A 26,463-nucleotide genomic window follows, 5' to 3' on the forward strand; every position below is an offset into this window, starting at 1 on the left:
CGGCGTTCTATCTTTCTGAAGTCAGGGAGCAAGGTGGAGATTCTGAGGATGCGGGGCGGTGCTGGGCTCCTTCACGCTGCACTCATCTCAGGGACAGGACTCATCTCACGTTAATTTGCATATGTATCAAATAGTTTTTTTTTACACAATAAAAGCACACAGAGCTATAGGGACTGGGTATTGCGGATGGGCTAGCAGCAATCTAGCAACCCATGTCCTCAGCTCTATACACAAAATCCCGGTGACAGAATTCCTTTAAAGGGGTTCTGCACTTTGTTTAAACTGATAATCTATCCTCTGGACAGATCATCAGCTTCTGATCGGCGGGGGTCCGACACCCGGGACCCCCACCGATCAGCTGTTTGAGAAGGCAGTGGCACTCCAGCAGCGCCGCGGCCTTCTCACTGTTTAACAACGCAGGCCCAGTGACGTCACGACTTGTATCACTGGCCTGGGCACGGCTAAGCTCCGTTCCCTTGAATGGAGCTTAGCCGCGCCCAGGCCAGTGATACAAGTCGTGACGTCACTCGGCCAGCGGTAAACAGTGAGAAGGCCGCGGCGCTGCTGGAGTGCCGCTGCCTTCTCAAACAGCTGATCGGTGGGGGTCCCGGGTGTCGGACCCCTGCCGATCAGAAGCTGATGATCTATCCAGAGGATAGATCATCAGTTTAAACAAAGTGCAGAACCCCTTTAAGATATATTTGTAGATTTCTGTTATTACATCCTAACAAATTATTCTAAGCTTAGACTGTTGTCAGAAATCTAAACAGTGTCACAAATCATTAAAGGGGTTACCCCACTGATATGGGTGTCAATGCCACTGAGAAAGAACTATCAGAAACTAAATATTGTCAGTAATCTCCAATTACCTGATATTATTCCCGACTGGTAAATCAGGTGCTGTGCGCAATAATCCCAGACCTGCAAAAACCAGATTATTTTCAGTGTAATGACTTTCTCAGACATCTAAAATAATGCATAAAGACTAAAAGGTCTTAATTATCACAGTCAGACCCTCTTCTATCATAAAGCATTGGATCCTACATCCATACATCTACTTTTCACAAATAGTACTGTAGTTCAGTGTGTATATTACCGAAAATGTTCGATCTTCAGATATGCATATGAGAAAGCTATTGCACCAAAATTCAGCTGCAGTCACTGGACCTGAGTGCACCACTAATTCTGTAATTGTTTCTTCTTGCTGTAATTAAGTAAAAAAAATAAACCTTAGAGCATGAGCTAAACAGAAATACAATAAATACAAATACAGATAAATGCAAAAGAATTCATGTACGAGTGACTGATGTAATGTACAAGTTAGGGCTCATGCACACGACCGTATGCCCTCCGAGACATACGGTCGGTGAGCGGGCCATATGTCCCGGAGCAGCATACATCGTGTGAAAAGGAGCGCACAGCATTATAGGTTACTATGATACTGTTTGCATTGGGCCACCTGCAGGACTACTGTCCTGCAATCATATGATCATATGAGTGCAGGACAATAGTCCCACGGGCGGCCCGATGATGATGATGTGCACTTCCATGCGCACGATGTATGCCGTTCCGGGACATATGGCCCGCTCACGGACCGTATGTCTCGGAGGGCATACAGTCGTGTGCATGAGCCCTTAGGCTACTTTCACACTCGCGTTTTGTGCGGATCCGTCATGCAGATAATACAACCGTCTGCATCCGTTCTGAACGGATCCGTTTGTATTATCTTTAACCCCTTCTACCCCATGCCAGTTTTCACCTTCCTGCCCAGGCCATTTTTTGCGTCACTTTATGTGGTAATAGCTTTGGAACACTTTTACGTATCCAAGCCATTCTGAGAATGTTTTCTCGTGACACATTGTACTTCATGATGGTCATAAATATTTCACCTTTATTTGTGAAAAAATCCAAAATGTACCAAAAATTTCGAAAAATTTCCAAATTTTCATATTTAAATTTCTTTACTTTTATAATAGATAGTGATATCCCATATAATAGTTATTACTTTACATTCCCCATATGTCTACTTCATGTTTGGATCATTTTGTAAATTACATTTTATTTTTTGGGGGCGTTTGAAGGCTTACAAAAATTTCCAAAACCCACTTTTCAAGGACCAGTTCAGGTCTGAAGTCACTTTGTGGAGCTTACATAATAGAAACCACCCAAAAATGACCCCATTTTAAAAACTACACCCCTCAAGGTGTTCAAAACTGATTTTACAAACTTTGTTAACCCTTTAGGTGTTCCACAAGAATTAATGGAAAATGGAGATGTGTTGAGGGAAGTGTTAGATTAAATATATATGTATATATGCCACTATATATATATATATATATATATATATATATATATATATATAAAAAATTTCAAAAAAGGGCAGCACTCCAGAAAGTAAAAGAAGAAAAACTTTAATTACCCATATGGGACAGGCGACGTGAGCCGAAACGTCGCCTGTCCCATATGGGTAATTAAAGTTTTTCTTCTTTTACTTTCGGGAGTGCTGCCCTTTTTTGAAATTTTATCTATTTGGATTGGCTTTTATCCACACTGGGCCAGCTGCACCCGTATTTTTTCCTTTGACTGTGCTGCCACTGAACTTTTTTGTTTTTTATATATATATATATATATATATATATATATATATATATATATATATATATATATATATATATACACACACACACACACACACTCACCTAAAGAATTATTAGGAACACCATACTAATATGGTGTTGGACCCCCTTTTGCCTTCAGAACTGCCTTAATTCTACGTGGCATTGATTCAACAAGGTGCTGATAGGATTCTTTAGAAATGTTGGCCCATATTGATAGGATAGAATCTTGCAGTTGATGGAGATTTGAGGGATGCACATCCAGGGCATGAAGCTCCCGTTCCACCACATCCCAAAGATGCTCTATTGGGTTGAGATCTGGTGACTGTGGGGGCCATTTTAGTACAGTGAACTCATTGTCATGTTCAAGAAACCAATTTGAAATGATTTGAGCTTTGTGACATGGTGCATTATCCTGCTGGAAGTAGCCATCAGAGGATGGATACATGTTCTCATTCTGTTTACGCCAAATTCGGACCTGAATGTCTCAACAGAAATCGAGACTCATCAGATCAGGCAACATTTTTCCAGTCTTCAACAGTCCAATTTTGGTGAGCTCGTGCAAATTGTAGCCTCTTTTCCTATTTGTAGTGGAGATGAGTGGTACCCGGTGGGGTCTTCTGCTGTTGTAGCCCATCCGCCTCAAGGTTGTGCGTGTTCTGGCTTCACAAATGCTTTGCTGCATACCTCGGTTGTAACGAGTGGTTATTTCAGTCAACGTTGCTCTTCTATCAGCTTGAATCAGTCGGCCCATTCTCCTCTGACCTCTAGCATCCTCAAGGCATTTTTGCCCACAGGACTGCCGCATACTGGATTTTTTTCCCTTTTCACACCATTCTTTGTAAACCCTAGAAATGGTTGTGCGTGAAAATCCCAGTAACTGAGCAGATTGTGAAATACTCAGACTGGCCCGTCTGGCACCAACAACCATGCCACGCTCAAAATTGCTTAAATCACCTTTCTTTCCCATTCTGACATTCAGTTTGGAGTTCAGGAGATTGTCTTGACCAGGACCACACCCCTAAATGCATTGAAGCAACTGCCATGTGATTAATGCAATTATCTAGGCAACCAATGAGAAATAGAACAGGTGTTCCTAATAATTCTTTAGGGGAGTGTATATATATATATATATATATATATATATTATTTTTTTATTTTTATGGATGTGCCCCAAGCATCTATAAAAGTATATATATATGTACAGTTAAACTGTGCCCAGAAGCTCCCATGGATGCCCCCCTCTTGAATGTGCCTGCTGGGGGGGGGGGGGGGGGGGGGGAAGAGACCGACAACTCGACAATTATGTCCAGTTTCGGCCTCTTCAAAGGACAGATGATCAATAAAGATCCTCTGCCCTTTGTCACCATCTCCGGAGATGGTATGCCTAACATGGACATGAGAACAAAGAGTTCCCATGCCCCTGTGTGCCGCTCACCTCCGTGAGATATCTCCACAGGCAGGAGGATCAAAGGATCCCCCACGCCTGGGAGCACAGGCTGTGGTGCGGTGATGTCATATCACCGCGCCAGCCCACGTGGTCATGGCGGGAAAACGGGAGCGAGCGCCGCAGGATTTAAATAACCCAGCGGCACTGCGCTCGGGAGATCGGGACCCCCCCTGAAGGAGAGCGCATCCAGCGCTAAAACTCTGAACCCCTACCCTCCTCCTGAAAGCAGAGCACTGTGCTGCACTCAGGAGCAGTCTCCACCCCGACATCCCCTGCAAGAAGGAGAGCGCAGGCAGCGATGTGCCGCGCTCTGAAGACCAGGTGACCGGCCCCCCCTACAGAGAGGAGAGAGAGCGCAGTCAGCGCTGAGAAGGAAGGAGCTGCGCTAACCCACATACCCTGCACTTACCCGACCAGCTCAGATCCCCGGCAGCCCCAGAGAAGATAGAGAGAGGGAGCAGACAGTGCTCATCGCTGACCGAGTCGTGGATTGGCTGAGTATCCATGTCTCCTTCCCCTGCAGCAGTCCCTGTGTTAACCCCTTCAGTGACCTGTTCCCCTGCTCTGCCCTGACACCCCTGCATTGCCCTGTCCCAGCAGAGCCCTGACCATTAACCCCTTCACTGCATGCTGCCCTGCCTCAGCATTAACCCCTGCTGAGATCCTGTACCCTGGCAGACCTCTGCAGCAGTCCCTGTGTTAACCCCTTCACTGCCTGATCCCTGCTGCAGTCTGCTGCCCTGATAACCCCTGCCATTCCAGGTGTTAACCCTTTCCTGGGTTACCCCTTGCCCTGCCTTTCCCAGAACCCTGTGTTCCTTGGCCTGCATGTATTAACCCCTGCAGTGCCACAATTGTGTGTTTTACCCCTTGTACCCCGTATGGACAGTGAGTAGCCAGGCGGGTGGGTTACCGATATTTGTGTGTATGTAAGTGTATTATTGTAATTGTAGTTCCTGGGGAGGACTTGGGACTGTGTTAGCGTAGTTAGGACCGTATTAGTGTGTTTGTTTACTTATATATATTTATAGCAGCACACAGCAATATATCTATTCCATTGATATAGATATATATATATAATTATAAGCAAATATTAGACTGTGACGTATAGTGTGTTAATAAATACCTTTTATTTAAGCACAGTGTGTAGTCTTTTGTAGTAGTAAGGCGCAGCAGCAATAGTCACAGGGAGTTCAGTGTAGAGTAAGGTAATCAGTAGTGTTTGTTTATTTAGGCATAAATAGGCGGAGTCATCACTAGATGACTCACGCCTATTTATGAATATTAATTATTGAGATTTGCATAAATAGCAATAAATAATATCCCCTTTAACAAGATGAAATTTCAGAATTTCACTTTTTTGGCCGATTTTACAATTTAATCAATTTTTCCAGTAGCAAAGCAAGGGTTAACAGCCAAACAAAACTCAATATTTATTACCCTAATTCCGCGGTTTACAGAAACACCCCACATGTGGTCATAAACTGCTGTATGGCCACACGGCAGGGCGCAGAAGGAAAGGAACGCCATATGGTTTTTGGAAGGCAGATTTAGCTGAACTGGTTTTTAGATGCCACATCCCATTTGAAGCCCCCCTGATGCACCCCTACAGTAGAAACTCAAAAAAGTGAACACATTTTGGAAACTACGGGATAAGGTGCCAGTTTTATTGGTACTATTTTGGGGTACATATGATTTTTAATTACTCTATATTACGTTTTTTGTAAAGCAAGGTAACCCAAAAATTTATGCTTTTGGCACCGTTTTTTATTTTTAACAACATTCATCTGACAGGTTAGATCATGCACTATTTTTATAGAGCAGGTTGTTACGGACGCAATGATATCAAATATGTCTACTTTCTATGATGTTTGTTTCAGTTTTACATAATAAAGCATTTAAAAAAATATATATGTTTTTGTATCTTCATTTTCTGAATGCCCTATTTTTTATTTTTCTGCCGATTGTCTTGTGTAGGAGCTCGTTTTTTGCAGGAACAGTTGACGTTTTTATTGGTACCATTTTTGGGTACATATGATTTTTTGATCATTCATTATTACACTTTATGGGGCAAGGTGAGCAAAAAATTGGTTGTTTTTGCGCAGTTTTGTTTTTGTGGGACCTTTTTATAGATGTGGCAATACCCAATATGTCTACTTTTTCTTATTTATTTAAGTTTTACACAATAATAGAATAATGTTTTAGTGTATCCATAGTCTGAGAGCCATAGCTTTTTTATTTTTTGACCGATTGTCTTAGGTAAGAACTCATTTTTTGTGGGATGAGGTGACGGTTTGATTGGTACTATTTTGGGGGGTATATGCCTTTTTGATCGCTTGGTGTTGCAATTTTTGTGACAAAAATTGCTTTTTTCTTACACAGTTTTTATTTTTATTTTTTTACGGCGTTCACCTGAGGGGTTAGGTCATGTGATATTTTTATAGAGCTGGTTGTTACGGACGTGGCGATACCTAATATGTATATTTTTTTAATGTATTTCACTTAAGCACAATAATAGCAGTTTTGAAACTGAAAGTTTAGATTTTTTGGGCGATTGTCTTAGGTAGCAGCACATTTTTTATGGGATAAGGTGACGGTCTTATTGATACCATTTTGTGGGACATACACCTTTTTGATCACTTGGTGTTGCACTTTTTGTGTTGTAAGGTTTTTTATGGTGTTTATCGTACAGCGTGGATCATGTGATATATTCATAGAGCCGGTCATTACGGATGCAGCGATACCTAATATGTGTGCTTTTTGTTGTTTTTTTCTGATAAAATAAGGGGAAAGGGGCGATTTTTATTTTATTTTTTACTTAAAAACTTTATTAATTTTTATTAAAAAACATATTTTTTTTACTTTTTTTTCTTTACTTTATTTCTAACATTCACTTTTGGGGGTCTGATCCCCTCTGCAATGCATTACAATACATCTGTATTGTAATACATTGTCTGTTTGTGTACTACAGTGAGTAGTACACTACAGGGAGTGCAGAATTATTAGGCAAGTTGTATTTTTGAGGATTAATTTTATTATTGAACAACAACCATGTTCTCAATAAACCCAAAAAACTCATTAATATCAAAGCTGAATATTTTTGGAAGTAGTTTTTAGTTTGTTTTTAGTTTTAGCTATTTTAGGGGGATATCTGTGTGTGCAGGTGACTATTACTGTGCATAATTATTAGGCAACTTAACAAAAAACAAATATATACCCATTTCAATTATTTATTTTTACCAGTGAAACCAATATAACATCTCAACATTCACAAATATACATTTCTGACATTCAAAAACAAAACAAAAACAAATCAGTGACCAATATAGCCACCTTTCTTTGCAAGGACACTCAAAAGCCTGCCATCCATGGATTCTGTCAGTGGTTTGATCTGTTCACCATCAACATTGCGTGCAGCAGCAACCACAGCCTCCCAGACACTGTTCAGAGAGGTGTACTGTTTTCCCTCCTTGTAAATCTCACATTTGATGATGGACCACAGGTTCTCAATGGGGTTCAGATCAGGTGAACAAGGAGGCCATGTCATTAGATTTTCTTCTTTTATACCCTTTCTTGCCAGCCACGCTGTGGAGTACTTGGACGCGTGTGATGGAGCATTGTCCTGCATGAAAATCATGTTTTTCTTGAAGGATGCAGACTTCGTCCTGTACCACTGCTTGAAGAAGGTGTCTTCCAGAAACTGGCAGTAGGACTGGGAGTTGAGCTTGACTCCATCCTCAACCCGAAAAGGCCCCACAAGCTCATCTTTGATGATACCAGCCCAAACCAGTACTCCACCTCCACCTTGCTGGCGTCTGAGTCGGACTGGAGCTCTCTGCCCTTTACCAATCCAGCCACGGGCCCATCCATCTGGCCCATCAAGACTCACTCTCATTTCATCAGTCCATAAAACCTTAGAAAAATCAGTCTTGAGATATTTCTTGGCCCAGTCTTGACGTTTCAGCTTGTGTGTCTTGTTCAGTGGTGGTCGTCTTTCAGCCTTTCTTACCTTGGCCATGTCTCTGAGTATTGCACACCTTGTGCTTTTGGGCACTCCAGTCATGTTACAGCTCTGAAATATGGCCAAACTGGTGGCAAGTGGCATCTTGGCAGCTGCACGCTTGACTTTTCTCAGTTCATGGGCAGTTATTTTACGCCTTGGTTTTTCCACACGCTTCTTGCGACCCTGTTGACTATTTTGAATGAAACGCTTGATTGTTCGATGATCACGCTTCAGAAGCTTTGCAATTTTAAGAGTGCTGCATCCCTCTGCAAGATATCTCACTATTTTTGACTTTTCTGAGCCTGTCAAGTCCTTCTTTTGACCCATTTTGCCAAAGGAAAGTAAGTTGCCTAATAATTATGCACACCTAATATAGGGTGTTGATGTCATTAGACCACACCCCTTCTCATTACAGAGATGCACATCACCTAATATGCTTAATTGGTAGTAGGCTTTCGAGCCTATACAGCTTGGAGTAAGACAACATGCATAAAGAGGATGATGTGGTCAAAATACTCATTTGCCTAATAATTCTGCACTCCCTGTAAACAGGTTGCCTAGGAGACACAGCCTGAGGGTGGATCTCCTGGGCACCCGTAGAAGGCAGGTCCCAATGCCGTGCAAGGCATTGGGCAGCCTCTGCACGGCATCGGGCTGCCTTCTGACACATCGAGTCCCCGCCACAGCAGCGCGGGGACTCGATGCGCTCCCTCATCTGACACAAACCCCTTCTATGTCGCGGTCAGCGCGGACCGCGGCAAAGAAGGGGTTAATCCGCCGGTATCGGCTTCTACAGCGATGCCGGTGGATACAGCAGGGGCCCGGCTACCAGAGACTGCCGGACCCCTGCAGTGATCAGGCGTGCACCGCTCCGGTGCCCGCCCGATCACCATGAAGTACTATTACGTCAAATAGCGGGAACGCAGTGGCTTACATGAAGTAATAGTACGTCATGTGTCGGGAAGGGGTTAACATAGCTAAGACGGATCCGTCTTGAACACCATTGAAAGTCAATGGAGGACGGATCCGTTTTCTATTGTGCCAGATTGTGTCAGTGAAAACGGATCCGTACATTGTGTGCCAGGACGGATCCGTTTGGCGCAGTTTCATCAGACGGACACCAAAACGCTGCAAGCAGCGTTTTGGTGTCCGTCTCAAAAGCGGAATGGAGACTGAACTGATGCAAACTGATGCATTCTGATCGGATCCTTTTCTATTCAGAATGCATTAGAATGCAAACAAATCCGTTTTGGACCACTTGTGAGAGCCCTGAACGGATCTCACAAATGGAAAGCCAAAATGCCAGTGTGAAAGTAGACTTACAATACTAACTTATTGCAGGACAACCATTGTAGGTTGAAAACATTATAACTTCACAACGTAACTCTACAGAAAACTAGAGATGGGTTCCAAAGCCCCTAAAATGTCATTCATTCCCCCCCCCCCCCCCCCCCCTCCCCTAAATAAAATAAGGAAAAATAAGTAGATAACTAGTAAAGATAAAGCAAGCCCTTAAGAGTCAGAAAGAGCAACTGGAAGCTGTAAATCACTTAAGGAGTGAACCTGCTTCCCAACCAATAACCAGACAACATTCTTCATGGCAAAAATATGTCACAATTTTATTGGAACATTAAAAGTATTAAAACATACATCAGGGAGCCCGACAAAAGCATCACTGTGCCTTGGGTGTAGTGTCACAATTTCCACCTTACACAACCCAGTTACTATTGTATAAAACCATTAGAGAAAAAAACAAATAAATCTAAGGCTAGTTTCGCACTAGCGCTTGAGATCCAGTCAGCTGTTCTGGCAGGGATCAGCTGACTGGATCTCTCTGCATTCCGGAAGTTTTCTTCTGGCTAATTCTTGGCATATTTGCCAAGTTGCTGACAGATCTCTGCCGGTGTTCATTATAGTTAATGGGGCTGGATAGAGACTTACAAACTTCCGGCAATGCTGGAATTCAGAGAGATCTGGTACGGCGGTTCCATGTCAGAAAAGCTGGACGGATCTCAAGCACCAGCGTGAAACTAGCCGTACCTGACTGTAGCACATTGGATGGTGGGTGGGAAAAAAAAACATAAAAACCCCTTTTAATTCTACCTCAACTGACTAGGCAAATGGTGAGCAAATTTTTTGGTCAACTGAGCCAAATATCAACAAAACCGCGATTGAAATTTCTCTTAAGAGCCAAATTTTTTTTCACTACCTTTCACTACCCTCGTCACGCCCTGGTTCTGTTTGGACTGGAGAAATGTGCATGGGGAAAGGGGGGGGGGGGGGTCGAATGACTCAGTCATGAGAGAGATGTCTGTGCATGTGCTGGCACTGGCACTGCTGGAGAAATGTGGCAAGGGGCCGCGGCCGACCTGATTCTGCTTGGACTGGACTAGAGAAATGTGCACTGGGGGGGTGGACCTTCCCTGGCAGAGTCTGTGGGATGTGGCTGGCTGCCGCTGGTTCTTCTTCTCTGCTCTGGGGGCGGAGCTGTGGCATAGTCAGACAGACGTGGCATGCTCACTCACAGCCACTGCTCTTCGAGTCTCTTAAAGAGGCAGGCAGAGCGGGGCTTAGAGCGGCCACCGGCATGGGGCCCCCTCCTTTCCATATTAGTCCGGACCGCGCGCCGCCCAGGACTCCATGCGCAGCTGCGCTTAGCGTAGCGACAGTAGCGGAGTTAGAAAACTTAGCAGCGCCGCCACACAGGTCACCTGTAAGAGCCACATTCAAGGGGCTAAAGAGCCGCTTGTGGTTCGCGAGCCGTGGTTTGCCGACCACTGGCCTCTGACCCTGGCCCAATCCTGGCCCCCCGCTTTCTCACAGAAAATCCCATTTTGTTAAGGAACTCCTGCAAAATGTTTTTTATTCTCTGTTAGAAAGGTACATGATGTAATCTGTAGTGAATGTAATCTTCTCATCAGTGACTGGATTTGTGAGTTATCCTCTGCCTTCTGATCCTCAGCTGTGTCATGTGACCAACTTTCTGATCTACACTGACACAGGACAGGAAGTCAGTAACTTCTCTATTTATTCCTATGAGACTGACATTGAGACTCCCATAGAAATACATAGAGAAACTGACTTCCTGTCCACACTTTTAACCCCTTAAGGACCGGGCCATTTTTCACCTTAAGGATCGAACTGATTTTTGCAAATCTGACATCTGTCACTTTGTGTGGTAATACGCTTTTACTTATCCAAGCCATTCTGAGATTGTTTTCTTGTCACATATTGTACTTCATGACACTGGTAAAAATTCATTTTTATTTATAAAAAAAATACCAAATTTACCAAAAATTGGGAAAAGTGTACAAATTTCCAAGTTTCAATTTCTCTACTTCTATAATACATAGTAATACCTCCAAAAATAGTTATTAATTTACATTCCCCATATGTCTACTTCATGTTTGGATCATTTTGGGAATGCCATTTTATTTTTTGGGGACGTTACAAAGCTTAGAAGTTTAGAAGCAAATCTTGAAATTTTTCTGAAAATTTCCAAAACCAACTTTTTAAGGACCAGTTCAGGTCTGAAGTCAATTTGTGAGGCTTACATAATAGAAACCACCCAAAAATGACCCCATTTTAGAAATTACACCCCTCAAGGTATTCAAAACTAATTTTACAAACGTTAATTATGGAATTAAGAATTAATGGAAAAATGGAGATGAAATTTCAGAATTTCACTTTGGCAGATTTTCCATTTTAGTCCATTTTTTCCAGTAACAAAGCAAGGGTTAACAGCCAAACCAAGCAATATTTATTGCCCTGATTCTGTAGTTTACAGAAACACCCCATATGTGTCCGTAAACTGCTGTATGGGCACACGGCAGGGCTTAGAAGGAAAGGACCGCTATATGGTTTTTGGAGGGCAGATTCCGCTGGAATAATTTTCAGGTGCCATGTCACATATGAAGACACCCTGAGGTACCTCCACAGTGGAAAACCCCAAGAAGTGACCCCATTTTGGAAACTACACCCCCCAAGGAATTTTTCAAGGCATGTAGCGAGCACTTTGACCTAACAAGCGATTCATAGAATTTAGAAATATTTGGCTGTGAAAACGAAAAAAAAATTTTTTTTTACAAGAAAATGTCCCTTTAGGACCACATTATTTATTTTCACAAGGGGTAACAGAGTAAATTACACCTACTATTTGTTACCCATTCTCTCCTGAATATGGCAACACTTCATATGTGGCTGTAAACTGCTGTATGGGCACATTGTAAAGTTCAGTGTACTGATAAACAACACCTGATGTATTCGGTATCCTACAAATTTTATATATACTGTATAAGCTTTATATGGTAGGACATAGTCGCCAAATATAGCAGCTAAAAGAAACAAGGGTCTCAAATTATATCAAAGAAATATGTTGTATATTATATGTCATCACATTGCAGAGGCACTGAGCTACTAGAACATACAAAAGGTCTAGTCCCCTTTTGTAAAACAACACCCGTCAAGGTATTTATCTAGTGGTGTAATGAGAATTTTTTGCTTTGTTATGGTATTATTAGAATGCCAATTGAAATGTGGAGAAACAGGAAATTAGAATTTTTACCAGCATACAGTTTCAAGGGGGTGTTTTATAAAATGATCAAAGGGGGTTTAGTTAAAAGTCAACAGAGGTGTGGTAGATTCTAAAACAATCTTTTATGCAAAGACCCGGCTTTGATGGGCACGTCTCACAATGATGAATTGTGTCTTTCTTGATTCCATTTCTGGAGCATACCCGACACCTTTTTTGTGGCCTTCTCCGTGTCTCTGTGTGGGGAATTACCCCAGGGAAATGCTGTCCTCGTATTATTCTGCTCTCACTTCCTGTCGCCCTGCTCCCTTCCCCCTCCTGTTCCCCAAATAAAAAGTTCTTTATTACTTTTTCTTAAAAGTGCAGGAATTTTCTTCTGTTTCCTGCACTTCTGTATATTACAAAAGCATTATAGAGGGCAATTTGCGTCACGTGCAATGCCAATTTTTTATACCATGCCCGAGTTTTGAGAAGGGCAGTGTATGGTTGCAGTACCTGGTCTGACAGATCCACCCCTCCCAAAAACGTATTATAGTCCTGGATGCACACAGGTTTGGGGACTGATTCTGTGGATCCACGAACTGGAACAGGGGTGGATCTGTCAGCATGTATGGTAGTAAGTACAAAGACGTCACGCTCGTCTTTGTACTTAACAAGCATCATGTTATCATTGCAAACTGCCCTGCTTTCCCTCACTCTTATTCTTTGGTCTATAAAATTTTTAGGCAGATGTTTTTGGTTTCGTCTGATAGTTCCGCATGCAACAGTGTCTCTGGAAAACAGGCATTTCAGTAGTGGGACACTTGTGTAGAAGTTGTCAAGGTACAAGTTGTACCCTTGACATAGCAGGGGGTAAATCAAGTCCCATACTATTTTTCCTGCTATTCCAAGGAGAGGGGGGCACTCTGGGGCTTCAATTTTTGAATCTTTTCCCTCGTAAACTCTAAATTTATGTGTATAGCCACTTTGGCTTTCACATAGTTTGTAGAGTTTGATGCCATATCTGGCCTGTTTGTTGGCAGGTATTGGCGAAAATGCAGTCTGCCCTTGAAGTGCACAAGGGATTCATCAATGTACAGATGCTTTTGGGGGTTGTATACCTGGGCAAACTTGAGATTATAAATTATCTATAATGGGACGAATCTTGTATAAACAATCGTATCTAGGATCATTAGGGGGTGGACAATCTGCATTATTGTTATAATGTAGAAATTTCAGGAGACTTTCGAATTGGGTCCTGGACATTATGTTGCGGCATATTGGCGTGTGATGTAAAAGGTCATTACTCCAATATGACCATAGTGATGTTTTTTTATTATCCCCATATTAAGTATTAGACCCCAACATTTTTTTTTATCTCCAAAGGGGTCGTGGGAGTCCACTGAAGGGATCTTGCATAGTATGAGTTGGGGTGGGCGGCTAAAAATTGATTGGCATAAAGATTAGTTTGCTCCACCATCATGTCTATCAATTCAACAGAAAAAAAAGGTGGAAAAAAATCAGCTTCCGTGAACCCTGTAGTGTTCACATGAATGCCTGTAGTGGCCGTAAAGTCCGGCACTTGAGGTACAAAGATAGTAGCAGAAATCCAGCTGGGGTCATTTGTAGAAGCTGATGCGCTGCTAACTCTACTGCGTCTGTGAGAGGATTCGTCAACTGATGAATCAGAAGAAGAGCTATACACAAGAAAAGATTCTTCTTCTCCACTGTCAAAGTCAGACTCTGAGGCTAGTATGGCATAAGCCTCCTCTGCGCTGTACACCCGTTGAGACATTTTGTAAAATTTTTATTATATACATACACCCACTTAAAGAATTATTAGGAACACCTGTTCTATTTCTCATTAATGCAATTATCTAGTCAACCAATCACATGGCAGTTGCTTCAATGCATTTAGGGATGTGGTCCTGGTCAAGACAATCTCCTGAACTCCAAACAGAATGTCAGAATGGGAAAGAAAGGTGATTTAAGCAATTTTGAGCGTGGCATGGTTGTTGGTGCCAGACGGGCCGGTCTGAGTATTTCACAATCTGCTCAGTTACTGGGATTTTCACTCACAACCATCTCTAGGGTTTACAAAGAATGGTGTGAAAAGGGAAAAACATCCAGTATGCGGCAGTCCTGTGGGCAAAAATGCCTTGTGGATGCTAGAGGTCAGAGGAGAATGGGCCGATTGATTCAAGCTGATAGAAGAGCAACGTTGACTGAAATAACCACTCGTTACAACCGAGATATGCAGCAAAGCATTTGTGAAGCCACAACACGAACAACCCTGAGGCCGATGGGCTACAACAGCAGAAGACCCCACCGGGTACCACTCATCTCCACTACAAATAGGAAAAAGAGGCTACAATTTGCACGAGCTCACTAAAATTGGACTATTGAAGACTGGAAAAATGTTGCCTGGTCTGATGAGTCTCGATTTCTGTTGAGACATTCAAATGGTGGAGTCCGAATTTGGCGTAAACAGAATGAGAACATGTATCCATCCTCTGATGGCTACTTCCAGCAGGATAATGCACCATGTCACAAAGCTCGAATCATTTCAAATTGGTTTCTTGAACATGACAATGAGTTCACTGTACTAAAATGGCCCCCACAGTCACCAGATCTCAACCCAATAGAGCATTCTTTGGGATGTGGTGGAACGGGAGCTTCGTGCCCTGGATGTGCATCCCTCAAATCTCCATCAACTGCAAGATGCTATCCTATCAATATGGGCCAACATTTCTAAAGAATGCTATCAGCACCTTGTTGAATCAATGCCACGTAGAATTTAAGGCAGTTCTGAAAGCAAAAGGGGGTCCAACACCGTATTAGTATGGGTGTTCCTAATAATTATTTAGGTGAGTGTATATATATATATATATATATATATATATATATTTCTTTTTCTATTTATTTCTGAATAAAAAAATAAAAAAAATTTTTTTTTAATATATATATATATATATATATATATATACACACACACACACATGCATACATACATACATACACACACACACACACACAGTTGCAAGAAAAAAAAAAGTATGTGAACCCTTTGGAATGATATGGATTTCTGCACAAATTGGTCATAATATGTGATCTGATCTTCATCTAAGTCACAAGAATAGGCAATCACAGCCTGCTTAAACTAATAACAAACAAAGAATTAAATGTTACCATGTTTTTATTGAACACACCATGTAAACATTCAAAGTGCAAGTGGAAAAAGTATGTGAACCCTTGGATTTAATAACTGGTTGAACCTCCTTTGACAGCAATAACTTCAACCAAACGTTTCCGGTAGTTGCAGATCAGACGTGCACAACGGTCAGGAATAATTCTTTACAGAACTGTTTCAGTTTAGCAATATTCTTGGGATGTCTGGTGTGAATCGCTTTCTTGAGGTCATGCCACAGCATCTCAATCGGGTTGAGGTCAGGACTCTGACTGGGCCACTCCAGAAGGCGTATTTTCTTCTGTTTAAGCCATTCTGTTGTTGATTTACTACTATGCTTTGGGTCGTTGTCCTGTTGCAACACCCATCTTCTGTTGAGCCTCAGCTGGTGGACAGATGGCCTTAAGTTCTCCTGCAAAATGTCTTGATAAACTTGGGAATTCATTTTTCCTTCGATAATAGCAATCGGTCCAGGCCCTGATGCAGCAAAGCAGCCCCAAACCATGATGCCCCCACCACCATACTTCCCAGTTGGGATGAGGTTTTGATGTTGGTGTGCTGTGCTTTTTCTCCACACATAGTGTTGTGTGTTTCTTCCAAACAACTCAACTTTGGTTTCATCTGTCCACAGAATATTTTGTCAGTACTGCTGTGGAACATCCAGGTGCTCTTGTGCAAACTGCAAATGTGCAGCAATGGGTTTTTTGGACAGCGGTGGCTTCCTCTGTGGTATCCTCCAATGAAATCCATTCTTGTTTAGTGTTTTACGTATCGTACTTTCACTAACAGGAATGTTAGCATATGCCAGAGACTTTTGTAAGTCTTTAGCTGACACTCTAGGATTCTTCTTCACCTCATTAAGCAGTCTGCGCTGTGCTCTTGCAGTCATCTTTACAGGACGGCCACTCCTAGGGAGAGTAGCAGCAGTGCTGAACTTTCTCCATTTATAGACAATTTGTCTTACCGTGAACTGATGAACAGCAAGGCTTTTGGAGATACTTTTATAACCCTTTCCAGCTTTATGCAAGTCAACAATTCTTAATCGTAGGTCTTCTGAGAGCTCTTTTGTGCGAGGCATCATTCACATCAGGCAATGCTTCTTTTGAAAAGTAAACCCATAACTTGTGTGTGTTTTTTTATAGGGCAGGGCAGCTGTAACCAACAACTCCAATCTCATCTCATTGATTGGACTCCAGTTGGCTGACACCTCACTCCAATTAGCTCTTGGAGATTTCATGAGTCTAGTGGTTCACATACTTTTTCCACCTGCACTATGAATGTTTACATAGTGTGTTCAATAAAAACATGGTAACATTTAATTCTTTGTGTGTTATTAGTTTAAGCAGACTGTGATTGTCTATTGTTGTGACTTAGATGAAGATCAGATCACATTTTATGACCAATTTGTGCAGAAATCCATATCATTCCAAAGGGTTCACATATTTTTTCTTGCAACTGTGTATATATATATATATATATATATATATATATATATACACAGTACAGACCAAAAGTTTGGACACACCTTCTCATTCAAAGAGTTTTCTTTATTTTCATGACTATGAAGGCATCAAAACTATGAATTAACACATGTGGAATTATATACATAACAAACAAGTGTGAAACAACTGAAAATATGTCATATTCTAGGTTCTTCAAAGTAGCCACCTTTTGCTTTGATTACTGCTTTGCACACTCTTGGCATTCTCTTGATGAGCTTCAAGAGCTAGTCACCTGAAATGGTCTTCCAACAGTCTTGAAGGAATTCCCAGAGATGCTTAGCACTTGTTGGCCCTTTTGCCTTCACTCTGCGGTCCAGCTCACCCCAAACCATCTCGATTAGGTTCAGGTCCGGTGACTGTGGAGGCCAGGTCATCTGGCGCAGCACCCCATCACTCTCCTTCATGTTCAAATAGCCCTTACTTTCAAAGTATTCCCAATTTTTCGGCTGACTGACTGACCTTCATTTCTTAAAGTAATGATGGCCACTCGTTTTTCTTTACTTAGCTGCTTTTTTATTGCCATAATACAAATTCTAACAGTCTATTCAGTAGGACTATCAGCTGTGTATCCACCTGACTTCTCCTCAACGCAACTGATGGTCCCAACCTCCTTTAATAAGGCAAGAAATCCCACTTATTAAACCTGACAGGGCACACCTGTGAAGTGAAAACCATTTCAGGGGACTACCTCTTGAAGCTCATCAAGAGAATGCCAAGAGTGTGCAAAGCAGTAATCAAAGCAAAAGGTGGCTACTTTGAAGAACCTAGAATATGACATATTATCAGTTGTTTCACACTTGTTTGTTATGTATATAATTCCACATGTGTTAATTCATAGTTTTGATGCCTTCAGTGTGAATCTACAATTTTCATAGTCATGAAAATAAAGAAAACTCTTTGAATGAGGTGTGTCCAAACTTTTGGTCTGTACTGTATATATTGTAGGGATTTGCTCTGGTAGGCAGGGTAAGCGGACGCAGTACAGAGGCAAGAACACGGTAGTAAAGCAAAAAGTTCAGTGTTTATTCACACCCAAGGAAAAACATAACACAAACACTTTGCAGAGTCCTGGCTGACACATAAAATAACCGGTTCTTATCTCACCGAGGCCAGGAACCTCGGTGATACGTACCTTCCGTCAATGACGGACCCTTGCGCCTTCCTACATACCTCCCCCCTTTGTTCAACCCTGAGGGGGTGAACACACGCCAGACAGTGTACTCGAGACAGGGCATCCGCGTTTCCCTGTAACCGGCCTGCCCCGTGTTCTACTGTGAACTTAAAGTTTTGCAGCGATAAGAACCACCTGGTGACCCAAGCATTCCTCTCTTTGGCCTGGCTCATCCACTTGAGAGGGGAGTGATCGGTCACCAGACGGAATTTCCTCCCAACAGATAATAGCGGAGAGACTCGAGTGCCCACTTGATGGCCAGGCACTCTCTCTCCACTATACTGTACCGGCCTCCGCTGGAGTGAGCTTACGGCTGAGGAAGACAACGGGATGCTCCTCCCCGTTGACTTCCTGAGACAGTACCGCACCGAGGCCCACTTCGGAGGCATCAGTCTGGACCACAAATTCCCTCTTGAAGTCGGGCGTCACCAAAACCGGGGACCCACACAGGGCCGACTTCAAAGCGGAGAAAGCCTCTTATGCCTGGTCATTCCAGTGGACTATCACGGACTTCCGTCCCCTTAAAAGCCCTGTCAACGGAGCCGCTAAAGTGGCAAAATGGGGAACAAACCTCATGTAATAGCCCACCATTCCCAGGAATGACCTTACTTGTCTAGAGGTGGCAGGTCGGGGCCAATTCCGTATCGCCTCTATTTTGCTCACTTGGGGTTTAATGACTCAGCGCCCAATGACATACCCAAGGTATTTAGTCTCCTCTAACCCTATTGCACATTTCTTTGGGTTAGCTGTTAGTCCCGCCTTTCGAAGGGAGTCCACTACAGCCTGTACTTTAGGTAGGTGACTTTCCCAGTCGGTGCTATGGACAACGATATCGTCCAGGTACGCCGAAGCGTATCGACAATGTGGACGGAGTACAATATCCATTAGCCTTTGAAACATGGCGGGAGCGCCATGTAGACCAAAGGGTAATACCTTGTACTGATACAGCCCCTCTGGCGTGACAAAAGCCATTTTTTCTTTGGCAGCCTCTGTCAAGGGTACCTGCCAGTACCCTTTGGTGAGGTCCAACACAGAAAAATACCGGGTTTGGCTCAACTTTTCAATAAGCTCATCCACTCGGGGCATGGGATAAGCGTCAAATTTGGACACCTCATTAAGTTTGCGGAAGTCATTACAGAACCTCAATGTCCCGTCTGGCTTGGGTATTAATACTATCGGACTGGCCCACTCACTTTTAGACTCCTTAATGACATCCAGCCGCAACATGAGTTGCACTCCGAGATGGGTTTTCGCCGAGCCTCGGGTACTCGGTATGGTTTTAACCGGATTTTTGCCTGAGGCTCAGTGACAATGTCATGTTGGATTACGGAAGTGCGTCCAGGGAGATCTGTAACGGATCACCTGGCACCCCTAGACTGAGTACCTCCGTTGACGGATGCTCCTAGCACTCTGGCAGACACCACCATCACCGAACCGAAGAAGCATATAAATCCTCTTCAAGCCTATGAATGCTGTAGACAGTTGAATAGGAAACCATACGAATAGGTTTACACTCCTAGCAGTCAAACTGGGACAGCATGCAATCAATCCTCCCCCAAGAATGAGACAACACTCACCTTGAGTGTTAAAACAGGAACTAACTTTATTTAGACACAGCACACCTACTTTAAACCCCCCAACAGCCTCATTTACATACAATAGGGTACCTAGGACTATGGTACAAGGAAGGGTGGGGCCAGACAATAGCAAGGGCTGATGGGAGATTGAGGAGGGACAGAGCAGCTGGTTTAAACTGGTCTCTCAGTGTCCCTGAGACAACACCCTGCCGGGGGAACAATGGGTCAGGAAAAAGGGGGAGGAGAAGAGGCACAGAAAAGCAATGCCTGTAACATAGCAATCATTACAGTAAGAGCAAGATATATACAGTCCACAACACAGAGCAATACAAAATACCACATGCCCAAATTGCATTCAACATACAAATTCACCAGGGGCCATAGTCAGTAGGTAGGAGGCGGGTAGCCAGGCCTCTCCAATGCCCAGTGGCGAGGCGGGTTCCGCCACAACATCCGTGTTCCGACTAACGAACTCCCTGGTTTCCTGAGCCTGTTTAGAGGAGAGGCTGTCAGCAATTTTTATTGTGGCAACCGCTTCCCTTGCATCAGACTTAGGAGCCGGAATCTCCTGTCCAAGAAAGCCCGTCCGTGGACTGTCTTCCGTACAGGTTTCCCTATCCTTCCAAGGTTTTAGCAAATTAACATGGTAAACCTGCTCCGGCTTTCGCCTCCCCGGCTGGTGTACTTTGTAATTTACCTCTCCTATTTTTTCACGTAGCTCGTAGGGCCCCTGCCACCTGGCTAGGAACTTACTGTCCACTGTCGGCACCAGAACCAAAACCCGATCACCCGGGTTAAAGTTCCGGACCCGAGCCTGCCGATTATAGATCCGACTCTGAGCTCGCTGAGCGGCCTCCATATGTTCTCTGACAAGAGGCAAAACGGTCTTTATCCGCTGTTGCATCTTGGTAACATATTCCAGGACGCTTTTATGCGGAGTGGGTTGTTGTTCCCATTCCTCTTTGGCTACGTCCAACAAGCCATGAGGCTGTCTGCAATATAGCAATTCGAAGGGCGAGAACCCAGTAGAGGCCTGGGGCACTTCTCACACTGCGAACCTAAGATAGGGCAGAAGGTCCCAATCCTTTCCATCTTTGGTCACCACCCTTTTTAACATGGTTTTTAGAGTTTTATTAAACCTTTCCACTAGTCCATCCGTTTGTGGATGGTACACGGACGTCCGTAACTGTTTTATACACAGCAACTTGCAGAGTTCCCTCATGACCTTGGACATAAAAGGGGTCCCCTGGTCAGTCAGGACCTCTTTAGGTAGCCCCACTCGGGAGAACATCTCAATTAGCTCTTTAGCTATAAGTTTCGCAGAAGTATGTCGCAGTGGCACTGCCTCCGGGTACCGAGTAGCGTAATCAAGGACAACCAAGATGTGTTGGTGTCCCCTGGCGGACTTTGGTACAGGACCTTCTAGGTCCATAGCGATTCGCTCAAACGGTACATCAATGATCGGGAGGGGTACCAAGGGACTGAGAAAAAGGTGGTGGGGGCTAGTTGCCCGGCAGGTCGGGCAAGACTTACAGAACTCGTTCACCTCTTTAAACACACTGGGCCAGTACAACCGTTGTAGTATCCTGTGTTTTCTGCATTCCCAGATGACCCCTGAGAACATGCTGGTGTGCTAACTCTAACACGAGTTTGCGATAAGCCAGAGGCACCACCAACTGTTCAACGGATTCACCTCTAAGCTGATTTACCCGATACAACATCTCCTGATGGATTTTCCCAGGCTCGGAACAAGGTTGGATCCCGCTGTTGCTCGGTACCAAAATTATCCCCGGAGACATTGAGGTCTGCCAGCTCAGGCCCCGGCGGCAAGTCCTCCATGTCTCCCACCATTACACTCAGCGGAGTTGTCTCCTCCTCTTCCACCGAAGTGGCGGTCACCCCTACCGCGGGACCTTCGGACTCAGGTTCCCAGGGTTCTGGTCTCCCCCCTGAGCCGGGCCATTCTGCTAGGGTTACACCTGTATCATGCGTATCAGTCACTCTCGGAACCGGCCACAGTGCCGTGAAACCCGGGAAGTCTCTCCCTACTATAAGTTCATAGTGGAGGTGGGTTGCAACAGCCACCTCGTGGATCCACCTGCCGGAAACCGTAGACAGAGACACCATAGCAGTAGGATAGTCTTTTAAGTCCCTATGGAAACAAATGACTCCAACCTTACGGCCGGTGTACTCAGCGGAGCGTACCAGGGAAGCCCTTACCAGGGTCACCAGACTTCCTGAGTCATACAGAGCCTCCGCTGGAGTGTCTCCCACCTCAACCTGGCACAGGTGGTTCAGAGACTCCGAAGCACCCACTGCACACAGTTTCCTGGCATATAATGATTGACGGAAGCCACAGTTCGTGTCCATGGGTTCCCCCTGACGTGGACAGTCCGCTCGAACATGGCCTGGCTCTCGACACCGCCAGCAGATTATTGGAGCTGGGTCCACAGGGGTTATATCCCGGGCAGGTTTGATGGGCACCTGTAAGTTCCGGGTAGCCTCATAGCGCTCCACAAGGTCGACCATCTCCAGCGCATTCCCTGGGGAGACCTGGCCAATCCATTGCTGGAGAGGGGGTGGCAGAGCCCTCCAGAACCTGTCTGCTAATAACCGGTCCAACATAGCAGTGGGGCTCAACACGTCAGGTTGTAGCCACTTTTGTAACAGGTTAAGCAGGTCATAATACTGGGGTCTCACGGGCTCCGCCGGGTTGAACCCCCACTAATGCACCCGCTGGGCCCAGACCAGCACATTCACCCCCAGTCTTGCCAAAATCTCCCCCTTTACCTTTGGGTAGTCGGCCGCTTGATCATCAGGCAAGTCGAAAAACACCCGCTGGGACTCTGATGTCAGAAAAGGAGCGACGACCTCAGCCCACTGGTCTTGGGGCAGCTTTTCCCTGGTGGCCACTTTTTCATACATCGCCAGGTAGGTCTCGATGTCGTCTGCGGGGGTCATTTTAGGGATCGCTGCACGTACTGCTTTCCGGGCATCGTGTACGCTTGGGGTTGCTCCTGCTGACTGTAACGCCATTACATGTTGTAGCAGCAACTGGTTGGTCTCCTGCTGCTGCTTATTAGCCTCGCGTTGTTGCAGGTCAGCCTCCACGAGGGCCTTCATAACAGCCTCCATTTCGTCTCTTGACACCGGTTTGAATCTAGCCGGTTTGATAAATAACATACAACCGTGAGAAAAAAAGAAAGAATGTCGGCGTTCACGCCAGCCTCACTGCGCTTGCCCGCTGTCACGGGGTTCCGAAGGTGCACTCGGTCCCCCATTGCCCGCAGACCTGTTGCTTAGCTTTTAGAATGAGGTTCTGTGTTTGACCTCATTCCCAGGGCGGCTTTACTAGCTGGGTGGCTCCCTGCTCCTAGTCTGCCTTGAGCGCCGAGCTGATCACTCGGTGCTCGACTGGTTGGTCTGTCGGTCATGTGACGCTGGCCACGTCACATGACCCTCACTCCCCACTATAAATACAGGCAGCCTGCTGGCTACAGGTTGCCTGTTAATTTCTAGGTTCCTGGCTATTTGTTGGACTGCTGAATACTTACCTGATCCTGTTCCCTGACCATCCTTTTGCCTGCTCCTCCTGTACTGCGCATCCGTCCTGGTATTGTGACCTCGGCTCCCACCTGACTACTCTCTTAGGACTCCTCTTGTACTTCTCTGCTCTCCTGGTATTTGACCCCGGCTTCTCCTGACCATTCTTTGCTTAATCCTTTGTACTGCGTAGCTCTCTTGGTTCTGACCCGGTCCGTTCATGTTCCGTATTTTGTCTTGTCTGTCTTCCCTGCACATATCCTAAGTTAGGGACTGTCGTCCAGTTGTCCCCTGTCATCAGGACTCGTGAGGCAAGTAGGCAGGGCCAGGGGTGAGGGTGGAGCGCAGTGGTCACTATCCTTCCCCCTGTGTGTGTGTGGACGTGACCGTTACACCCGCATCCACCACCAACTGTAGGGATTTGCTCTGGTAGGCAGGGTAAGCGGACGCAGTACAGAGGCAAGAACACAGTAGTAAAGCAAAAAGTTCAGTGTTTATTCACACCCAAGGAAAAACATAACACAAACACTTTGCAGAGTCCTGGTGTTAATTCACACCACAGGAATTCCTTGTGTTATTTCACACGGCCAAAGTCCACAGAAATCATAACAAAAACGTCACCTGGATATCCACAGCAGGCTTTAGGGCGCCTGGCTTCCAGCTGGTGGCTCTCATGCAGCTTCCAGAGACACAGAGCCTTCACAGCTCCACTTTCACTTGGAGGAACATACCACCCCCAGCTGAGCTGCTGGCTGGGTTTTTAAACCCCAGCCCAAAACCTGGCCTGGACGTGGGGAACAGCCACCCACCCTGCTCTTTGGCTGCTCCCAATAAGAACCGGCCCGGATCGGCTTTTCAGCCACACTAAGAATAAACAGTGTCACTAAGCACTAGCTGCGGCTGACACATAAAATAACCGGTTCTTATCTCACCGAGGCCAGGAACCTCGGTGACACGTACCGTCCGTCAATGACGGACCCTTGCGCCTTCCTACAATAATATATATATTAATTTTTTTATTCAGAAAAAAAATAGAAAAAGAAAAGTACTCCAAAAGCAGTGGAGTTTTAAGTCACTGGTGACAGAAATTTGTCACTGCTGGCAAATTCAGTGACAAGGACTGGTCACAGATAGAAGATAGAGGTTCGGAGGTATGAGGGGGGCTTGAAACTGAGTATTTATAATCGGACACAAGTACGAACATCCCCAATATTTTTTAGTTATTTTATTTTTTTCCAATAAACGTCTAACTTACACTAAAACAAGAGCTCAAACCCTGATAACTCCCTAACTAACCCTAATGATTTGCCAAAAACAGGTCACTGACAGGATGGATGACAGGGACTGGGGTGCTGATGTACTGTCACTATCGGCAGACAGCACACAGGTACGGGGACAAATGAGGGGTGATGAGGGTCACAGGGGACAAATGAAGGGCACTTTTGGAGTGTGTGTGTGGTTTTTTTTTTGCCAGAAGAGGAGGAGATGTGTGCGTGCATGCGCACACGCGAGAGATCGCTCATTGGGAGAAGATGATGTGTGGAGGTGATCTGCGGCCGGGACCACTGCTGATCGATCCCTGGCCATCAAGGGGGAGCTGTTTGATCCCCGACACAGCAAGGTAATTTGCGCTTCAGGTGCGCGATCTCGGCAGGGGAGCATTTAAATGAACGCCGTGCATGTACGGCATTCTGCGTTCTGGCACAGTTTTCCCCGCCGTATATGCACGGCGTTCTGCGCTAAGGGGTTAAAGCTGTGTGAGGCTACTTTCACACTAGAGTTTTTGCTGGATCCGGCAGGGTTCAGCAAAAACGATTCAGTTACTGATAATACAACCATCTGCATCTGTTAAGAACGGATCCGGTTGTATTATCTTTAAGGCCCCTTGCAGACGAGCATTCCTCCATTATGCCAGTGTTATCCAGTACATTCCAGAACTGTAAGGGTTACATAGCATCATAAATCAATATAATGTTATGTGACTCCCGGCAGCGATGGGCAGTCAGGCCGGGTTCTGCGATGCGGACTCGCTGCAGGAGGAACGCTTGTCAGCAAGGGGCCTAACATAGCCAAGACAGATCCGTCATGAACACCACTGAAAGTCAATGGGGGACGGATCCGTTTTCTATTGTCATTGACTTGCATTTTAGGTCATGACTGATCCGTCTTGCTCCGCATCCCATGACGGAAAGAAAACTGCAGCTTGCTGTGGTTTGCTCTCCGGTATGGGAACGCAACCAAACGGAACCAAATGCGTTTTGGAGCATTCCGTTCTGTTCAGTTACATTTTGTCCCCATTGACAATGAATGGGAACAAAACGGAAGCCTTTTTCTCCGGTATTTCGACCCTATGACGATTTCATAGAATCACTAGTGTGAAAGTAGCCTTATTTCGAAAGTTTGATTGCTCTTCACATGACACAGCTAAGGATCAGAAGGGATACGGGTAAGAAGATTACATCATGTACCTTTCGAGCAGGTCAGAGAATTTTTGCGGGAGTTCTTCTTTAATCATTCATTGGCCCATTCACCTTCTGCACTCCCCTCCCCAACACCATTAGCCCTCAGTGCCCTCTTGGCTCCACCATGCCTCCCTCCCTATTTTTATCAACTTCTCAAAGTATCCGTAAATTGCATACTTCAACTGCATTTAAATCCATTGCACACATGGGTCACAAAGATTGGTTCTTAAAGCTGTTAACATGGAGTTCCCTGCATTTGTTGCTCTTTCTACATAAAGGACAGGGTATTCTTCAGTGCACACAGTGTACCAGAATTACCAAACACCATGTATAAAAAAAAAATAAATGGAGCTGCCCTTAGTCAGATGGCCAAAGGATCAGCTCATCCTGATACAGGTAAAGGACAGTACTGAACATGAAGCACAGTACTGCACTTCAGTAGG

The 26,463-nt window shown here is 44.7% G+C and overlaps 1 protein-coding gene across 5 annotated transcripts in view; it reads right to left on the reverse strand.

The window, feature by feature from the left end:
- Positions 1–26,463, reverse strand: part of WDR27 (WD repeat domain 27) — a 696,346-nt gene that overhangs the window by 642,327 nt on the left and 27,556 nt on the right. For all 5 annotated transcript variants that reach the window (XM_040429334.1, XM_040429333.1, XM_040429335.1 and 2 more), the window contains 2 exons: positions 1,097–1,204; positions 870–921 (listed from right to left, as the gene is read on the reverse strand). In XM_040429334.1, the coding sequence (XP_040285268.1) occupies positions 870–921; positions 1,097–1,204 (160 nt within the window). The remainder of the gene's footprint in view (positions 1–869; positions 922–1,096; positions 1,205–26,463) is intronic.

Source organism: Bufo bufo, chromosome 4, assembly GCF_905171765.1.
Source record: "Bufo bufo chromosome 4, aBufBuf1.1, whole genome shotgun sequence".
NCBI classification, from domain to species: domain Eukaryota; kingdom Metazoa; phylum Chordata; class Amphibia; order Anura; family Bufonidae; genus Bufo; species Bufo bufo.